Consider the following 16607-nt stretch of genomic DNA (forward strand, 5'->3'; position numbering starts at 1 on the left):
CACTAAAGAAGCAAGATAAGTTTCTGGGGAACAGTGAGCCTTCTCAAAGGCTTACCTGGCTTTTTGGGGAACATTAACTAAATCACCCTAAAATGTATGAATACCTCCAGCAATTTATGGAACACATCTGGGTCGGCATGTTTTATATCCTAAAAAAATAAAGTAAAACAAAATGCATATGGTCAATAGGTTTGGGAAATTCCAGGGGTAAGTAAAGTTAAACAGATTGTTTATTGCGGGATTTCCTAAATTTTGTTAAATGTTTGTAACTATAAGAGGGGGCCAAAATATGCAGTGACTCAACAATATATGGACTGTAGAAGTCTTTTCCATGAAGCACATGACAGAGGCTTAGTGTTCCTCAGAACATAAATTTTTACTAGTAGTTATTTAAAAACCAATAGAATTTTAAATACTAATAAGGCAGTAATATACTAAATTTTTTTACAACGAGGTATTTAATTCAAAAACATTTTTAAAGTGCTGTAATAGAAATATACAGGGCAGGGAATTTGAGATAAGATAGTTCTTAAAAAATATAAACCATCCATGACTAGTGTAAATTATTCCCAACCCATAATTCTCAGTTGTCAGAAGTTGGTTGTGATGACTGAGAATTAACGGGTTAAAGCAACTACTGTGTTATTGTATAACTATTGCTATGTTAGATGCAATGAGAGATAGATAATTACCCTACAACATTCAGCAGTCCAATTGAGGAACTAAGTTTAAATAAGTAGCAAGAAAAAAACAAGTCACTTTAATTTCCCCCTTTAAAAATAAATGTCACCAGCCACCACTGTTTAATTTCTTCGTAAGTTCATATCCTTTGTGCAGTAAAATTCTTCTAAAATGAAATATTTACTTAGTAGATAACAAGTAGACATGTAGACTGACATTAAGAGAGAAAAAGTTTTAAAATGCCATGTTATGTAATAAGAAAATGTCATAATTGTGAGAACCTGTTCAGTTATGTGTTTTTAAAATGGCATTTTTACTCCTTAGCTCTCATATACTGGATGTTTTTACCAATATTTGAAAGACAGCTTGTTTATCATTCATGTCTTATGTAAATTTGCATATTTATATATTTATCTATCCTGCTCTGAGACTTGTAACATTTTATACAGTTTTTAAGTCCTCCAAGTAAATTCCAATAAATTTGTATTTTGGATTATTCATAGGCCATCTGAATCTATCTGGGTTGTGGTTTTAATGATAAGAATACAATAGAATTTAATGACTCCGTTTCTAGAGTCCCATGAATAAAATATAAAAGATGAATTTAATTTGCAAGACATTAATGAGGAGTTCCTGTGCACCGCCCCCCTTCTGATATCTTTTACAAGAAATCTAATTATTTTCACTCATTATAATTATGAAAGCTGTAAAAGTCAGGTCATATATATTTGCATATGTTTTATTTTTTAATCACTTTGAGGGACTGCTAACTGTTCCTCCAGAGAAAATTCAAAGAAAAAGAAAACTAGGTCTGCTTTCAGGTAATCCACATGGTATCTGAGCTAGCTTTGAACTTGACCACAGTGGCACTGTCAGGGATTTTTGGTCTTTCATCTTCAGAAATCGATGATGCAAGCTCATCCGTTTCCTTTCCATCTGCAATATTCTATACTTGGTTAAACCAAAATGAAGTCAAGAACATTGGGGTTTTTAAGATCAGCACTAGCCAAGTTGTATACACAACACATTGCTCTCTGGTGTCAGATTCCAAAATCCTAAATATCAAAATAAACTTAAATGTTTTATTATAATTTCCAAACACTTTGGAGAGTTCTGTAAGTGTCCTTGATTGAACAGCTGGGTTTCTCATTGTGCACATCCTTGTATTTGCTCATGAAATAACAGCAAAGGTATTTAAAAAAAGGTGCTATCTAACCTTGTTAAGCATTGTATTTTACAAGTAGAACTCAGCTTTTTTGCATAAAAACTCCATGAGTAGTGATGATGATGATGATCATCATCATCATCCCAATTTACAAGTGAGAAAATGAAACATAGAGAGCAGTTAGGAAACTTGCTCAGCTATTACATAAGGAGAGGTATATAATGAAGAACCTTTGGATTATTCTATGTTATTATTGGGTGTCATTTTTATTCATTCAGAAGATATTTAATGCCAGCCATGTGCCAGGTAGTGTGACAGGAGCAAGAGACAGACGTATAAACATGATGAATACCTTATCAATGCCAAGTGTCTGGATATTGCCCAAATCCACCTGTGCATTGCATAATTGTTTTGTTAATTCTATTATATATTCAGGGTTGAATATATTCACCCTAAAATGTATGAATACCTCCAGCAATTTATGGAACATGTCTGGGTGGGCATGCTTTATATCCTAAAATAAATAAATAAATAAATAAATAAATAAATAAATAAATATGCAAATGGTCAATAGGTTTGATAAAAGTCTGGGTTTCATAATAATGTTTCTATCTATTTAACAGCTGCTAGGCATCTCCTATGCAACTGTAGAGCAGTGCCATAGCTGGTGCCTCTGCCTGCAGAGAGCTGCTCTTAGATTTGTGGTGCTGGACAAAGATGGTAGATATACTGGAGAGAGGAAGCTGCAGGACCAGAAACACACCCCTCACTAGGTTAGACTTAATCCTCTATTGAAAATGGTGAGGGTTTTCTCTCAACCTCTTCTTCTGAAGATGGCTGCATTTGACAAAAGCTTTTATAAAAAAGAACACCCACACAATTGCCTTCTGGTTTAATAAATACCTTTATTTATGCTTATATACCAATTTTACAATGCATTTCTAACTATAGAGGTTAATCCTCTGAGTAAATTTCTTTTATCTTTCCATTTTAAACTATTTTATCAAAGGTGGGATTGTCATTGATTTAAAACAATTTCATAACAGAGATGTGTGCAAATAACAAATGAGAAATTAGGTTATATTTGAGATGAAGCTCTGAACTGTGAGGGTCCCCAGGGTCATATTAGGAAAGTTCTCTTTTAGGACAGACACCCCCGTCCTGAGGATAAGTTAAAGAATATAATGAGGTAGATTAATGGGGTGTGAGGAGCTCTTTTCTGAGAATCTGTTTCCTATGCCATTCCCTTGAACTTTTCTTTAAAATCAAAGTTTTATATGCAGAAAGACATTGTCTAACAAAACAAAGGGCTCTAAGTGAGATCACACTAATAAAAATGTTGGTGGTTTATAATATAATAAAACTACAATTTTGGTTACAGTATAATTTAAGATGTTCTCAACTAAACAAGCCTTTTCAAAATCATTAGCTATTATCCAGAAGCCTATAGATGCAAAACCAGAAGTTCAAGTCTCAAGAACGCTTCCAAAAAACTGTATGACTGCATCATTGTGCCTATGAATAAGGGGGACTGCAGATTTCTAGAAAAGTTAAGACGCTGCCTGAGCTGTGCTATAGTTTATATAAATTTTCAAACCAAGGGCATTGCAGTTCTTTGAAAAATATTTTTTCCACTTTTATGGAGATCTTTCTCTCTCTCTTTGAAGGCAATATGGTTTCTTCAAAACCATAAGAGCTAAGAGTCAGAGGATTGTAATTATAGTTCTTCGTGCTATACTAGCTAGTCACATGTCAAAAGGCAAAGAATTTAGGCAATCTTTTTAATTTGTTTCATTGCTTTTGAAATTGGGGGAGCAATACCTGTCCTGTTTTCTATACTTTAAAAAATTCAACTATCAAGATACAAAAGTTCTTTGAAGAGATAATTAGGATACACAAAGATAATATATGCTTTTATGGGAGGTTGTGGGGGATTAGTTCATGAAATATCAATATTCACTGGATTTCATTGCATGCTTCCTTGTACAGCATTGTTTACAATCTAATATGTGGTTATTCATTGCGGTTATATGTGTGCTTACTTATTAGAATATGTGTGCTTATTGTACTCTGCCCCACGGATTGAAAATATCATTATAACAGGGGACATGTCTTTATTGTACAGAGTCCTATCCCCAGCATCTGTGCATTGATGAGCATAGTAGATGCTCAGTAAATAGTTGTTGAATGAATGGAAGTATACCTCCTAAATGCACTGTGCATTGATAGAATACACTATATACATTTGTATTTATTTCTTAAAACTATTAGGATCAATGTTGTTTTGAGGTTTGTTTTGGAGAGAATTTTGGAATTCAGATATGCTACAAAATCAAATTTGGAGGTCATGTCTATGAATATTAACAAATTAATGACTCCCTTAATAGTCATTTCTCTTCTGACTTAAAACTCAAATATCTTATATGGAGGGGGGAAGTTTGATAGTATTCAGTGCTGTATTGATAACTTAAATGATATTCCTCTTCTTTTGTCTTCTCTTAGAGTGCCATCAGGGTTATGTAATAATATGATAATGTTTGAGAGAATGAGATTCATACTCAGATAAATCTAGGTTCAAGTTCCAACTATGCCACTTCCTAGTTGCAAGACTTAATGTGAGCTGTTAATTTCTCTGAGCCTGTGCTTCCTCTGGGGGCCTAATTATGCTTCCCTCATCAGTTTGTTGTGGGGATTAAATGTGCTAATGTACTTGAGGTGCTTAGCATGGTACCTAACATATAATAATACCCCTTAACTATAGCTATTGTCATTTACATAATTCATCTACTAACCTTATTCTGTCTGTTTGTTTTTCATTTTGTGTGTCTTTATGTGTGTGTGTGTGTGTTTGTGTGTTTTCTTTACAGATGGATATACCACTGACGACATTGAGTTTTACTGGCGTGGGGAAGATAAAGCAGTAACGGGAGTAACAAAGATTGAACTTCCACAGTTCTCTATTGTAGATTACAAACTCATCACCAAAAAGGTTGTTTTCTCCACAGGTTTGTATCAGGGAAGAGGGTTAAGGTAAAAGAGTCATCGTTGTTTATAAACAGGGGTCACTTATATCAGGATTGAGTCCCAGGGAAGGATGGTGACTCTAGAAGACTGATCTGCTGAAAACCATCAGGTCCCCAGCAATCCCATTGCTCATTTGCAGCCCATCTGGTTATTTTCCTGAAGGCACCCCCAGCAATGCTGAAAGATTTAGCGCCGTGTCTCTCATTGGCCAACGAAGGGACTAATTGTTGTACAAAGGATAGAGAAAGGAATGAAGACCTGGGTCAGTTCCCCTGATTTTATGCATCTCACAGAATTGATCATCATTCTTTCAAATACGCTGGGAATAACCAAGTCACAGTTCACTCAAGTCTGACCACAGCGAAATTCTCTGAAGAGAGTAGGGTAGGAGAATTTCACATTTTCCTCGGAGGATGGGAATTGCTTTATGTAGTGTGACTCCCTGTTTTGCAAGTAAACACCTTTCCAGATCCTGAGGTTATCCTGATGCTTTTGCTGCCCTTACCCTGCTAGTATTGAGGTTTTAGGTTGTCAAACTTTGTTTCATCAGCACAAATTTTTAACAAGAAAGCCCAGTAAAGTGGTAATTTGCTACATCACTCATTAAGGGGGAAAATAATCAGCCCACAGGAATATGTCTCATTGAAGTGAATCCCGCACATGGAAATAGCTAGCCCTATAACTGTAAATTTTGAGTTTCCCCTCTGATTTGGGTACTTCCTGTCCCTAAAAACAACTTCAGGCAAGAGTTGCATGGCTTAGTAAGAATACAGTGTAGCCTTTGGCTTTAAAAAAAAAAAAGAACAATAATAACAGAAACTTTTCCTAAGTATGAAGTCTTTTGAATTGCTAAAACTATATAAATGAGTTCCTACTTAAAATACTCTTACTTTCATATAAAGATACTATTTATCAGTGTGAACCATCTATGTTCTAACGACGTGTTCTGTTACACATATTGTCTAAAGTGTAAATCCCAGGTCACCACATCAAAGGATCCTGCTTCAGGAATGTGATGCTTTAGTTGTATCTCCCACAGATACTGCTCAGGAATAGTGATTCTCCACCTTTGAGTAGGTCAGGGATCCCTTTAAGAACGGGGGTGGGGAACCTTTATTTCTGCCAAGGGCCATTTGGATATTTATGACAGCATTCGCGGGCCATACAAAATTATCAACTTAAAAATTAGCCTGCCCTATTTGGTCAAACATTTAATTAACTCGCCACTAATGCCTTGGCAGGGCCGGACCAAATGATTTTGTAGGCCTTAAGTGGCCCATGGGCCGGACGTTCCCCACCCCTGCTTTAGAACTTAGATGAATACACTGATTTTAGGAAAAAAAAAATTATGCCTACACTTGAAAACCATCCTGAAATTTCAGGGAGTTGCTGCATTGTCTGAAGTACAGCCATTGATCCAGACTTAAAAACCATCCTGGGGCTTTGTGTGTGAAGAGCTAGCTATCTTTTACTAGCATCAGAGTGTGCAACCTGATTCTTATATGCAAAACATACCTTAACGGGTGGACTAGCTAAGAAACAATTGAGGGGGGACAAAGGGACTGTCCCAAATTGTCTTGTCATCACAGTTTTGGATAATGAGTATTTTTTGATCCAGTACATGAGGCCAAGCAGAGAAAACCGGAAATTCTGTTAATGATAAGAATGGGATGTAGTCAACATGGAGTAACTCCTGCTAATTAAAAACGCAGTGTTCTCAGACATCTTTTGCAGAAGAAAGTGTTTACTCTTCACCAGAAGCTAAACTTGAATTTAGGAAAATATATAGATTGTTTAGGGGCCTTTAAAGGAAAGTATCCTACAAGTATTGATTGATAATGATGATCTAAAATTGCCTTTCTAGGTTCCTATCCCAGGTTGTCCCTCAGTTTTAAGTTGAAGAGAAACATTGGGTACTTTATCCTGCAAACGTATATGCCTTCCATCCTGATCACTATCCTCTCCTGGGTCTCCTTCTGGATTAATTACGATGCTTCAGCTGCAAGAGTGGCATTAGGTAGGCCATTTTCTTTCTGCTTGAGGAGTTGACTCATGCATGTGTGCATGTGTGTGCGAGTATGTGCATGCATGTGTGTCCAAAAATGCACTTTCCTTCCTGGAATTTGTAACACATGATGAAACCAGACTGCACACATTACAAGGATTTGACTCTGAGACTTTGGGTGATCTGATTCAGCGTTAAATCAATTAAACACATATTAAAGCTCTTTCATGTCAAAATTAGTTAACTAGATAGCTGTTGGTAATGTAATTAGTCCCATCCGTGTGATATTTTTATTGAAGCATAATTCCTGTAATATCACTTGATAATTATTAAATTTCTATCTGCGCTTCTTTACCTGGAAAGATGACCCTCCCATCTTTTTGTTGTTCTGAGCAAAACAACAGGAAATGTAGTGTGTAAAAAGTAGCTAAGCAGGAGGAAGTCTAAAGTCTTATGAATATTTTGGACTGGCATGGCAGGGGACAGGAGAAAACCAAGCAAAAATTTTAGGAAATAATCTATGGCATCAGATATCTAGTGCTTGATTTTTCTTTTGTTATAAGACCAAAGAAAGAGAATAAATTCTATTTCATGGACATTTTCATGATGCTAACTCCAGATATGGTAAATTTATGACCTTTTACACAACCTTTATTACTTTGAATTCTGACTAATTCCTTTCAATTTTGAAATGTTAACTCCTCCACCATGAGATCTCAATGCAACTGTTACTTCCTTGGAGAAGTCATTTATTTATTCATTCAACAAGGACTTGTTGAATGCCTACGATGTGCCCTGCCAGATACTCTCAGCACTGGAGATGAATCCGTGCCCTTCTGGAAGTTATGTGCCAGCAGTAAAAGATAGACAATAAATTGAATAGCCATGCAAATTATATAATATGGTCAGTCTATTGAGGGAAGTAAGCAAGGGGGAGGTTAGTTATGCCAGGGGGTACAGTTTAGAATAATCATGGTAGAATTTACTCAGAAATTGTCAATGGAACAGACTTGAAGAGGATGAAAAGCCACAGTTACCTGGATGAGAATATTCCAGTCCGTGAGCACATCAATGAGGTGGCAGCAAGGCAAATGCAGAGAGAGTTCAGGAGCTAGGATAGTGTGTGTGTGAGGGGACGGAAAGATTATGAAGTGGCTTGAGGGCCATAATAAAGGCTTCACTTTTATGCTGACCAACAGAGTTATTGAGCAAAGAAGTAACATGATTTGATTTCAGTTTTGAAGGAATCACGTTGGCTGCTGTGTTGAGCTTAGATTGTGGTAGTTCAAGAAAGGAAGGGAGAAGTAATGACCTCCTGTTCTGAGTCCAGTCCCTGTGCCTTAACCTCTTAAAGTGCTAGAGAGCTCCCCTCTGTAGGCCAGCCACTGTTATGCATTCTTTTGTGATGTCATTTTCCTCCTGGTACTGGAAGATCCTTTGGAGAAAGGTCAATATCTAATTTTTCTTCCATTACATCTATAGTGTCTCCCATAGAAAATGATGTTCAGTAAATATTTGCTGAATAAAGGAATGAATGAAATTTGTAAATATCTTATTTCAAAGTGAATATTTGTTTTCTATTTTATATCTATTACAGGAATAATAAGTAATTTATTTACTTCTTTATATAAATTTTATTTTATTTTTTCCATCCCCATTTATCCCTTCTATACTCTCTTCCACCCCCACCCCCGCTGCAATCACTACACTGTTGTCCATATCCATGAGTTTGTTCTCTCTCTCTCTCTCTCTCTCTCTCTCTCTTTCTTCCCCCCAATTCATCCATCTCCCTATGTGAACAATTTATTACTAGGTCAGAAATGCCTTAAAATGAGATTTAGATAAATAGTAAAATCAGCGTTGTCAGTTTTATGATATGCATGCCATACAGGATAATCTGTGGTTGACATAAAGAAGAGAAAAATGAAATTGGGAAATGTTTCAAAAAGATTAATATTGTCATAAAAAAGAAACATCTGAGAACTGTAATACACCTAGCTCTAAAGCAAGGCCAGGGTTTTTCTGGTCATGCTCAGAATTAGATGCTCAAATTTATTTTTTCTGCTGAGCCAGTGTTGCCCAGTAGTTGAGCATCGACTCATGCACCAAAGTGTCACTGGGTCAAATCCTGGTCAGGCCACAGGCCTGGGTGGTGGGCTCAATCCCCAGTGAAGGACATGCAGGAGGCAGTTGATAGATGTTTCTCTCTCATTGACATTTCTATCTCTCCCTCTCCCTCCCTCCCCCTTCTTCTCTGTCTAAAATCAATTAAAAAAACACACATATCTATTAAAAAATTATTTTTTCTATATTTGTTTTAGGAGCATGCATAAAAACAAGACAAAAATTATGATCTTATTAGAGAGAGAAAATTAAATCAGGAAACTTATGTCCCAAAAAAAATCACAGAAATGAAACATAACTTCTGGGATGTGTTATTAGGTAGTGTTTAAGGACACAGGTTTCTGAGTTGGAGAGGTCCCAGTTCATATGTAGACTGCCTAACCTCCCACCTACGGGATCTTGACTCTGAGCTCTGCCGATTTTTACAAGGAACTTATCCTACCAGGTACTCTGGACCCCCATGCTTTTTCCTGCATAGCAATGTCTATTCCTCCAATCATACCTTTGAGGGAAACTACTCCCCCCAGTTCGAGGTGCTTACATAGCTGGATGAATAATTATAATTATAAATGCCATTGCTTAGTGTGGCATTTTCCATAAGGAATCTTGCAATACTGCTGTATAATTTATCTGTGTATTACATGCCTCAGTGCCCAATTTAGAAACACGAAGGTTAGGTTTCAACTTCTCTATTATCCTAGATCTGCAGTTTCCACATTTTTACAATCATTTGTCCATATCATCTATAAAATGCATTGATTGATTTTTTTACTGTTGTAATTATTTTATTTCCCCTTCCTAACAAATTATTTGGAGGGAGTGTTCTTTATTCCTGTCTTGTATGCTTCTCTATACCTGCCCCCATAGCTACCAGAGTGACTATCATAAACACAATTTGCCCCTATATCTCCCTGCTCCAAGCTGGCCAGTGGCCCTACATTGCCTATAATTTCAAGTTCAGACTCCTCGTTAGGCTCTGTATATATGGCCCTCCATGATGTAGCTCTTACTTAACCTTCAGTCTCCTCACCATTCTTCCCACCATATCCTCACGTAACCACGTTGACTTTGTGGGAGTCTTTCAGTGAGCTGTATACCTTCACCCCACACAGAAAACTCTCTCCACCACCAATGCCCTGACGTCTAACTTAAACTTCACTTTTGACCTTCAGTCCTGGGTTGTCTGGGTCACTCCCACTCATTCTTCAAAACGGAGCTCCAAAACCTGTGTTTCCTCTATATTCTCAACATACAGCCTACAGGTATCTAACACAGCAGCATTTAAATCACTTTTCCCCCTCCCATTAGATATATAACTGTAATATATAAATATAACTAAAGAAGGATTCTAAATAAGTAATGTTTATTACAAATAGATGATTTGTGCATATCCCCAGGGCCTGTCACAGAGCTGAACTATAATAAGTGCCCAGTAAATATTTTGTGGCATATGGGAATGACTAAAAGAGTACAGTAATCTTTCCAGCTGTAATGAGAGCAGCAAGGACACAGGAGCATCATTATTCTAACTCTCTTTTTTTCTTTTTCCAGGAATTACAACTGTCCTTACAATGACCACCATCAACACTCACCTCCGGGAGACTCTCCCTAAAATCCCCTACGTGAAGGCCATTGACATGTACCTGATGGGGTGCTTTGTCTTTGTTTTTATGGCCCTTCTGGAATATGCTCTGGTCAACTACATCTTCTTTGGGAGGGGACCCCAACGCCAAAAGAAAGCAGCCGAGAAGGCGAGCGCCAACAGTGATAAGATGCGCCTGGATGTCAACAAGGTAAATGCGGGTCAGGCCTTCCTTGCTTCTTAAACGCATAGAAGAATGCCAGCAATGTAGGTCAAAGGTCTTGTTTAACAAATGAGGAAACCATGGCCCGGGGAAGAGAATGGGTAATTTTCCACAAATCATGAAGATAATTAGCGATGGAGGCACAATTACAGCCCAAATCTGTGACACAACATTTAGATGCCCTTTACCTTAACACTAGGGTTGCCCAGACCACAGTCACCTGAAAACCACCTTGGTGACTTTTTCAATATATGAGTATGATGTGTGCTATTATTTACTTGATATCTCTTGAATTTTACTCACATTATTTAAAATTATTTAAAAAGGAAATTTCGTATCACACAAATCAGTATCACTTGCTAAAAGATAAGCTTAGGTATAAATAAATAAAAATGTTAATGATGTTATTAAATACTAGGTTATAGTAGATGAAGGCTCGGGGCCTGAGCTCTGCATGCTCTTGGATTTAGAAGGGAGATAAGCGAGTACAGAGGTGTATTTAAGACTTACCAGCAGCAAACTGAGACTTTCTCTTTGAAGTCATCAGAAGGAGGGGGTACGGGGGAGGGGAGAAAAGAATCATTTTCTCCTTAAGTGACAGATAATTACTGAATGCCTTGCACATGTGCCACTTAAAATCACTGGAGCATTTGACTACAGGAGGCCACTATCCTGCTTAAATCAGGCACAGGCAAAGAATAATTCCCAGTTATAAACTGGTTCATTCTTTAAGGCAATAATTCTCAGCCTTCAGCGCCTGGTTGAATGACTGGCAGAGCAGTAAAAATACGGAAGGCTGGGTGTCTTCCCCAGAAATTCTGATTTGATTGCCCTGGGGTATGCCTGAGCATCGTAGTTCAGAGTGCTGGAACTAGGAAGACAGTAATCCTTCTAAACCTCTGGAACTGTTAACCATACCACTGATTATTTAATTGATGTTTTAATATTTCAAACATCAATTTAATTCCAAGGATAGAAGACCATAAATAACATCTATCATTGAGTTTTATTTGGAGCAAATCCAGTGAAAGCTGCTGGCTCACTAATGTCTGCACGTATCCATAGGTCTGATAATTGATGGGCTATTCTCTAACCAAAGGCACTCCTTTCCTGGGAGATGTTATTTGTAAGGATGCAAATCTTACATACGGCCCTTGAAAGCCAAGGAACCAAGGTCTGGGAAACTGTCAGTTTCTTTCTAGTGTCTGAGGCAGTGGTTCTCAACCTTCTGGCCCTTTAAATACAGTTCCTCATGTTGTGACCCAACCATAAAATCATTTTCATTTCTACTTCATAACTGTAATTTTGCTACTGTTAGGAATCGTAATGTAAATATCTGATATGCAGGATGGTCTTAGGCGACCCCTGTGAAAGGGTCGTTCGACCCCCAAAGGGGTCGCGACCCACAGATTGAGAACCGCTGGTCTGAGGTTTCAGTTATTGAAAACTGTCCATAGATTCCAACGTAGCATTGAGGCTCTCAGGCTGTGCTATTTAAACCCATTTTATGATTGCCCTGATACAGTGGCCTTAATAAAGGAAAGAAAATGAATAAATAAATAAATAAATAAATAAATAAATAAATAAATAAAAGCTGTCTCATATTCCTGCCATTTGAAATGAGTCTAAATCAATTGCCTAATGCAAAGCTGACTTAATACCATCTGATCTTTTTTTTCACTTTCATCTCTCCACTTTTTTTAGACCAATTTGCATTTAAATGACAAATTTAAGACCTAGAGAGTGGCATGTTGACAGCAAACTGATGGTTTTAAATTCAGGGTACTTAGGTGGAGGTGCCCTGTGGTGGTAAAAAAAGCTGGTTCTCTTGGCTGACGGTGGACCCACAATTCAGAATATAGAATACGAGAGAACAACAGACATACCTACACTTCCTCTAATGCAGTGACCAACACGCAGGCAGCCATGCCCCAGGGATCTCTGGGCATGCAGACATTATGGGTTGTCAAAACAGGGGGGAAAGGGTTGCTTCTGGTACTTAGTGAGTAGATACAGGCCAGGGATGCTGCTGAACAGCGATGGTGCATCATGCAGCTTCCCCATAACAAAGAATTGTCCCTCCCAGAATGTCAGTGTCACCCAGCTAAAGACCCCTGCTCTAGTCCAATTCTCTGACTTTAAGTAGGAGAAACTGAGGCCCAGAAACAATGTTTGTCCTAGTCTTAAACTCTCTAAGACAGGTGGTTTCTCCACTTTCTTTGATCACCAAGCATAGCATTAGAACAGCAGGAGTTACCATTTAGCACAATGTTAGTGAAGAACTATTTCGAGGTCAGTCAAGTGCAAGACTTACTCTCTGTTTAATAGTTGTGTGACAATAGGCAAAAGAAAATGAGTCTCGCTAACCTTCAGTTGCCCCATCTGTAAAACAAGGTTAATTCCTCTTTCATAGTTTTCTTATGAAGAGTGTTTGTGACACTGTATAAAGGGTGTAACATAGTCCTCAGTACATGGTACGCACTCAGTAAGTGGAAAATATTAGTAAAATATTAAAATGTTATAAACAGTAGACATTATCCATCTAGACCTGTTGGCAAAGCTTGCTTGTGTATTTTACACAAATAGCTTATAGCAGTGGTAGGCAAACTGCGGCTCGCAAGCCACATGCGGCTCTTTGGCCCCTTGAGTGTGGCCACGAAGTTTCAATCGCACTGTACGTGCACGCCCACACATGGTATTTTGTGGAAGAGCCACACCCAAGGGGAAGGGCCGCAGTTTGCCGGCCCCTGGCTTATAGGATGCAGTCCCATCCCTAAAAGAGGGAATTATCTGCGGAGAAATGTTTCAGGTCAGAAGTTGTAAAATCAAAGCAGGGAAATCATGTATCATCAACAGGTATTAGCTTTAAAATCCATAGCACATGAACTACTTCAAATGGTATCAGTCATTTCTGAGGTCAGAATAGTCACAGCTGCCTTGATTAGATTAAGACAAAAAGGTGATCAGCTAGCCTTTCAGATGCCCCTGGTTTCCTTTTGACCCCAGCATGGAAGGTTAGGGGAGACCCACATGGGGATCTGACTACACAGAGCTTTCTTTGTGGGAGTGTCATGATAGTGCCACCTATTTTTTTTTAATCAATAATGTCCCTTTTTTCCAACTGTAATTCTTAAGTTATTTTTTTGTTGTCCAAAGATTGGGCACATCTAATCAGCTAAGTATTGTTGGCTGCTTTGGAAAAATTAGCCAGTAGGGAGGGGATTGACTTTTTCATGTTCCTTTTGATGGTTTCCTAGAGATGGGAGCTGTAAGTCAGGTCATCCAAAGTGAGGTTGATACTGTGCTCTCTGTGCTGAGGTCAGGGCGGAGTGGAAGTGGAAGCCTGGCCACGCAGGAGCCAACGTTGCTTCCACGGCACGCTTTCACATGTGTCCATCTCTTCTCTGTATTAACTTCCTGTAAGGCTTTATTTTGTTAGCAAGATAAATACAGTTCTCAATACAGTTCTTATCCTGTCATTTAATGCAGAAACTAAAACTTTTCAGGAAAGTCAAGTTTTCAAGGTTGAACAGCAGTTCTCAATACAGTTCTTATCCTGTCATTTAATGCAGAAACTAAAACTTTTCAGGAAAGTCAAGTTTTCAAGGTTGAACAGCAAAGTTAACAAAATTTCTGAGGCTTGAGCTGGGTTTTCCAGGCTACTTATCCAGAGTGTGGCCCGCTGTGCTAACAAGTGAAAAAATAATACCGAATTGAAAAGCTGATTCCACATTCGATTGTATACTCATTTCACCTAAAAAACCCACCTGACTACATGAGAGTCCGTGACTGACAAGCAATGTCACTTTCCAGTTGTCTTCAATGTGACAGATTAAGTTACAAAATCCTAAGATTTTTAAAATAAACCTCAAACCAACAAGAGGTCTACTTAACATTTCTTTTTCCCAAGTGTCTTCTAGAGAGGTTAAAAAAAAAAAAAAAAGAGTCTCTCTCCTAATGTTAGAAGAGTCCTTCCTATTATCCCTTGCATTCTTCTATTTGTGTGTGTGTGTATGTGTGTGTGTGTGTGTGTGTGTGTGTGTGTGTTTCCTTATAGAATTTGCTTTGGATTAATGTTATGCACTTTTCTTGCTTATCCCTTCAATTTTTCAGCTCCCTTTATGTTGTTTTCTTGTTTATTTGTCTGCTAATAACTGAATATATACATTTTTGAGAATTTAGTTACTCCTACCTTTCCACCACGTTGATTCTTGCATACCTGAAATTATTTTTGAGAGATCCATAGCCACCAGTTTTCCAAGTAAAGCTGCACCGAAAATACCTCTATGTGGGAGCATTCTTTATTCTGCATTTTCTGCATTTATGGGTATTGTGTCTATATTGTCTTTATCCATTGTGCCTAAGTTTGTGTTATACAAAGCCACGGAGATCTTTTAAATCAATTCATTTCTCGTGCTTGGAATTAGTTTTTTTAATACATTAAAAAGATACAAGTAAATAGAAGTCCTATTCTCTGTGATCGTCAGTCTTTCTAAAGACCAGTGGCATTTATCTATATGTAGTTTACTTTAACCACCAATCTTCATCTAGTGGCATCAGTCAATTTAATTAGCACATTCTCTACTTTGTCTTCCAGATTTTTTATAAAGATATTAAACAAAATGGGACCCAATATCGATCCTTGTGGGACCCAACTGGAAGCTTCTCCCCAACTAGACGGACTACCAATTACGATTTCTCTCTATATACGGTTAGCTAGCCAGTTTTTAATCCATTTATTTGTATTTCTGTTGGGGACAATTTGTTTAGCTGTTCCCTTTAAAACAATGTATGCGTTCTTTGCAGATAACCTATGGACTTGTACCCACAGAGATGTGGGAATACGTTGAATGTTTTTGTGAGACCCTCATGGGGTTTTCCCAGGTTTGCTTTTGTAAGATACAGCGACGATGAATCTAAGCTTCAGTGTTCCACTCAGTCGAGATTGTTGTGCTAGAGAATGAAACCAAGTGGATCATCTCTTGAGATTCCTGTTCATTTGTACTGAGAGGGTAGAGTGTCATCCCGTGTCTGCCATTCCTTAGTGCTCTTGTGTGTCTTTGGGCTAGTGGAATAGGCGAAGAAGAATTGTGCATTTCTCCTGTTGGTTGGCTCAGAACTGAGGAACTTGTTTTTGTCCTAGATTATGAATTTGTGCTGAAGAATGTTATGTTTGCATCAAGTCCTTGTTGCTTCGTTGTTACTTATTTTACAAATAAGTATTATCTTGGCAGACCCAGCACTATTTTATTGATAGAAAGGAGGCAGTGATTGACATTGTTCTGCATCAAAACTCTTGAATGAAATTTTCCAAAAAAAAAACCAGTAGTAAGGCTCCTACTTAGAGTTTAGTTTCTGAGTTTCTGTGCTTACAATTCTTAATTGGCAAATTGTCATTCATATTGACCTCCATATTGGAGGAGGAGGAAGAGGAGGAGCAGGAGGAGGAGAAGGAAGAAAAGTATGGTGATGATGATGATGATGATGATGATGATTGTCACCATTTTACCTTATCACACACTACTTGTCCGACTCCAGTTTTTTTAAATTTCTATTTCTTGGTGAGGTAGTGAATGATAATAAATGCTTGTGAATCTTTCTTACGAGGACTTGATGCCAGATGAGCTATCATTATTGTATCTTCTGAGTATCATGTTCTTCCTTAATTTTATTGCCCTGACCTCAAATTCCTCAGTACCCATTATTATTGCTCTTGGGGTGGAGAACAAGGATGGTTAACCTATTAAATAATGACTTTAAGTTGTTTTTTAACTTGGTTACTTATTGTATTACATATAGTAAC

The 16607-nt window shown here is 37.7% G+C and overlaps 1 protein-coding gene across 4 annotated transcripts in view; it reads left to right on the top strand.

Annotated features, from left to right (window-relative positions):
- The window catches only part of GABRB2 (gamma-aminobutyric acid type A receptor subunit beta2), a 195934-nt gene that overhangs the window by 152834 nt on the left and 26493 nt on the right, over window positions 1–16607 (top strand). For 3 of the 4 annotated variants that reach the window (XM_070414478.1, XM_070414476.1, XM_070414477.1), the window contains exons 7-10: window positions 4714–4851; window positions 6735–6887; window positions 10551–10792; window positions 15402–15515. In XM_070414478.1, the coding sequence (XP_070270579.1) occupies window positions 4714–4851; window positions 6735–6887; window positions 10551–10792; window positions 15402–15515 (647 nt within the window). The remainder of the gene's footprint in view (window positions 1–4713; window positions 4852–6734; window positions 6888–10550; window positions 10793–15401; window positions 15516–16607) is intronic. The other variant, XM_070414479.1, reaches the window with a different exon arrangement.

This window comes from Myotis yumanensis, unplaced genomic scaffold (genome assembly GCF_028538775.1).
Source record: "Myotis yumanensis isolate MYYU_CA2020_CCGP unplaced genomic scaffold, mMyoYum1.0.hap1 SCAF_5, whole genome shotgun sequence".
Lineage (NCBI taxonomy): Eukaryota > Metazoa > Chordata > Mammalia > Chiroptera > Vespertilionidae > Myotis > Myotis yumanensis.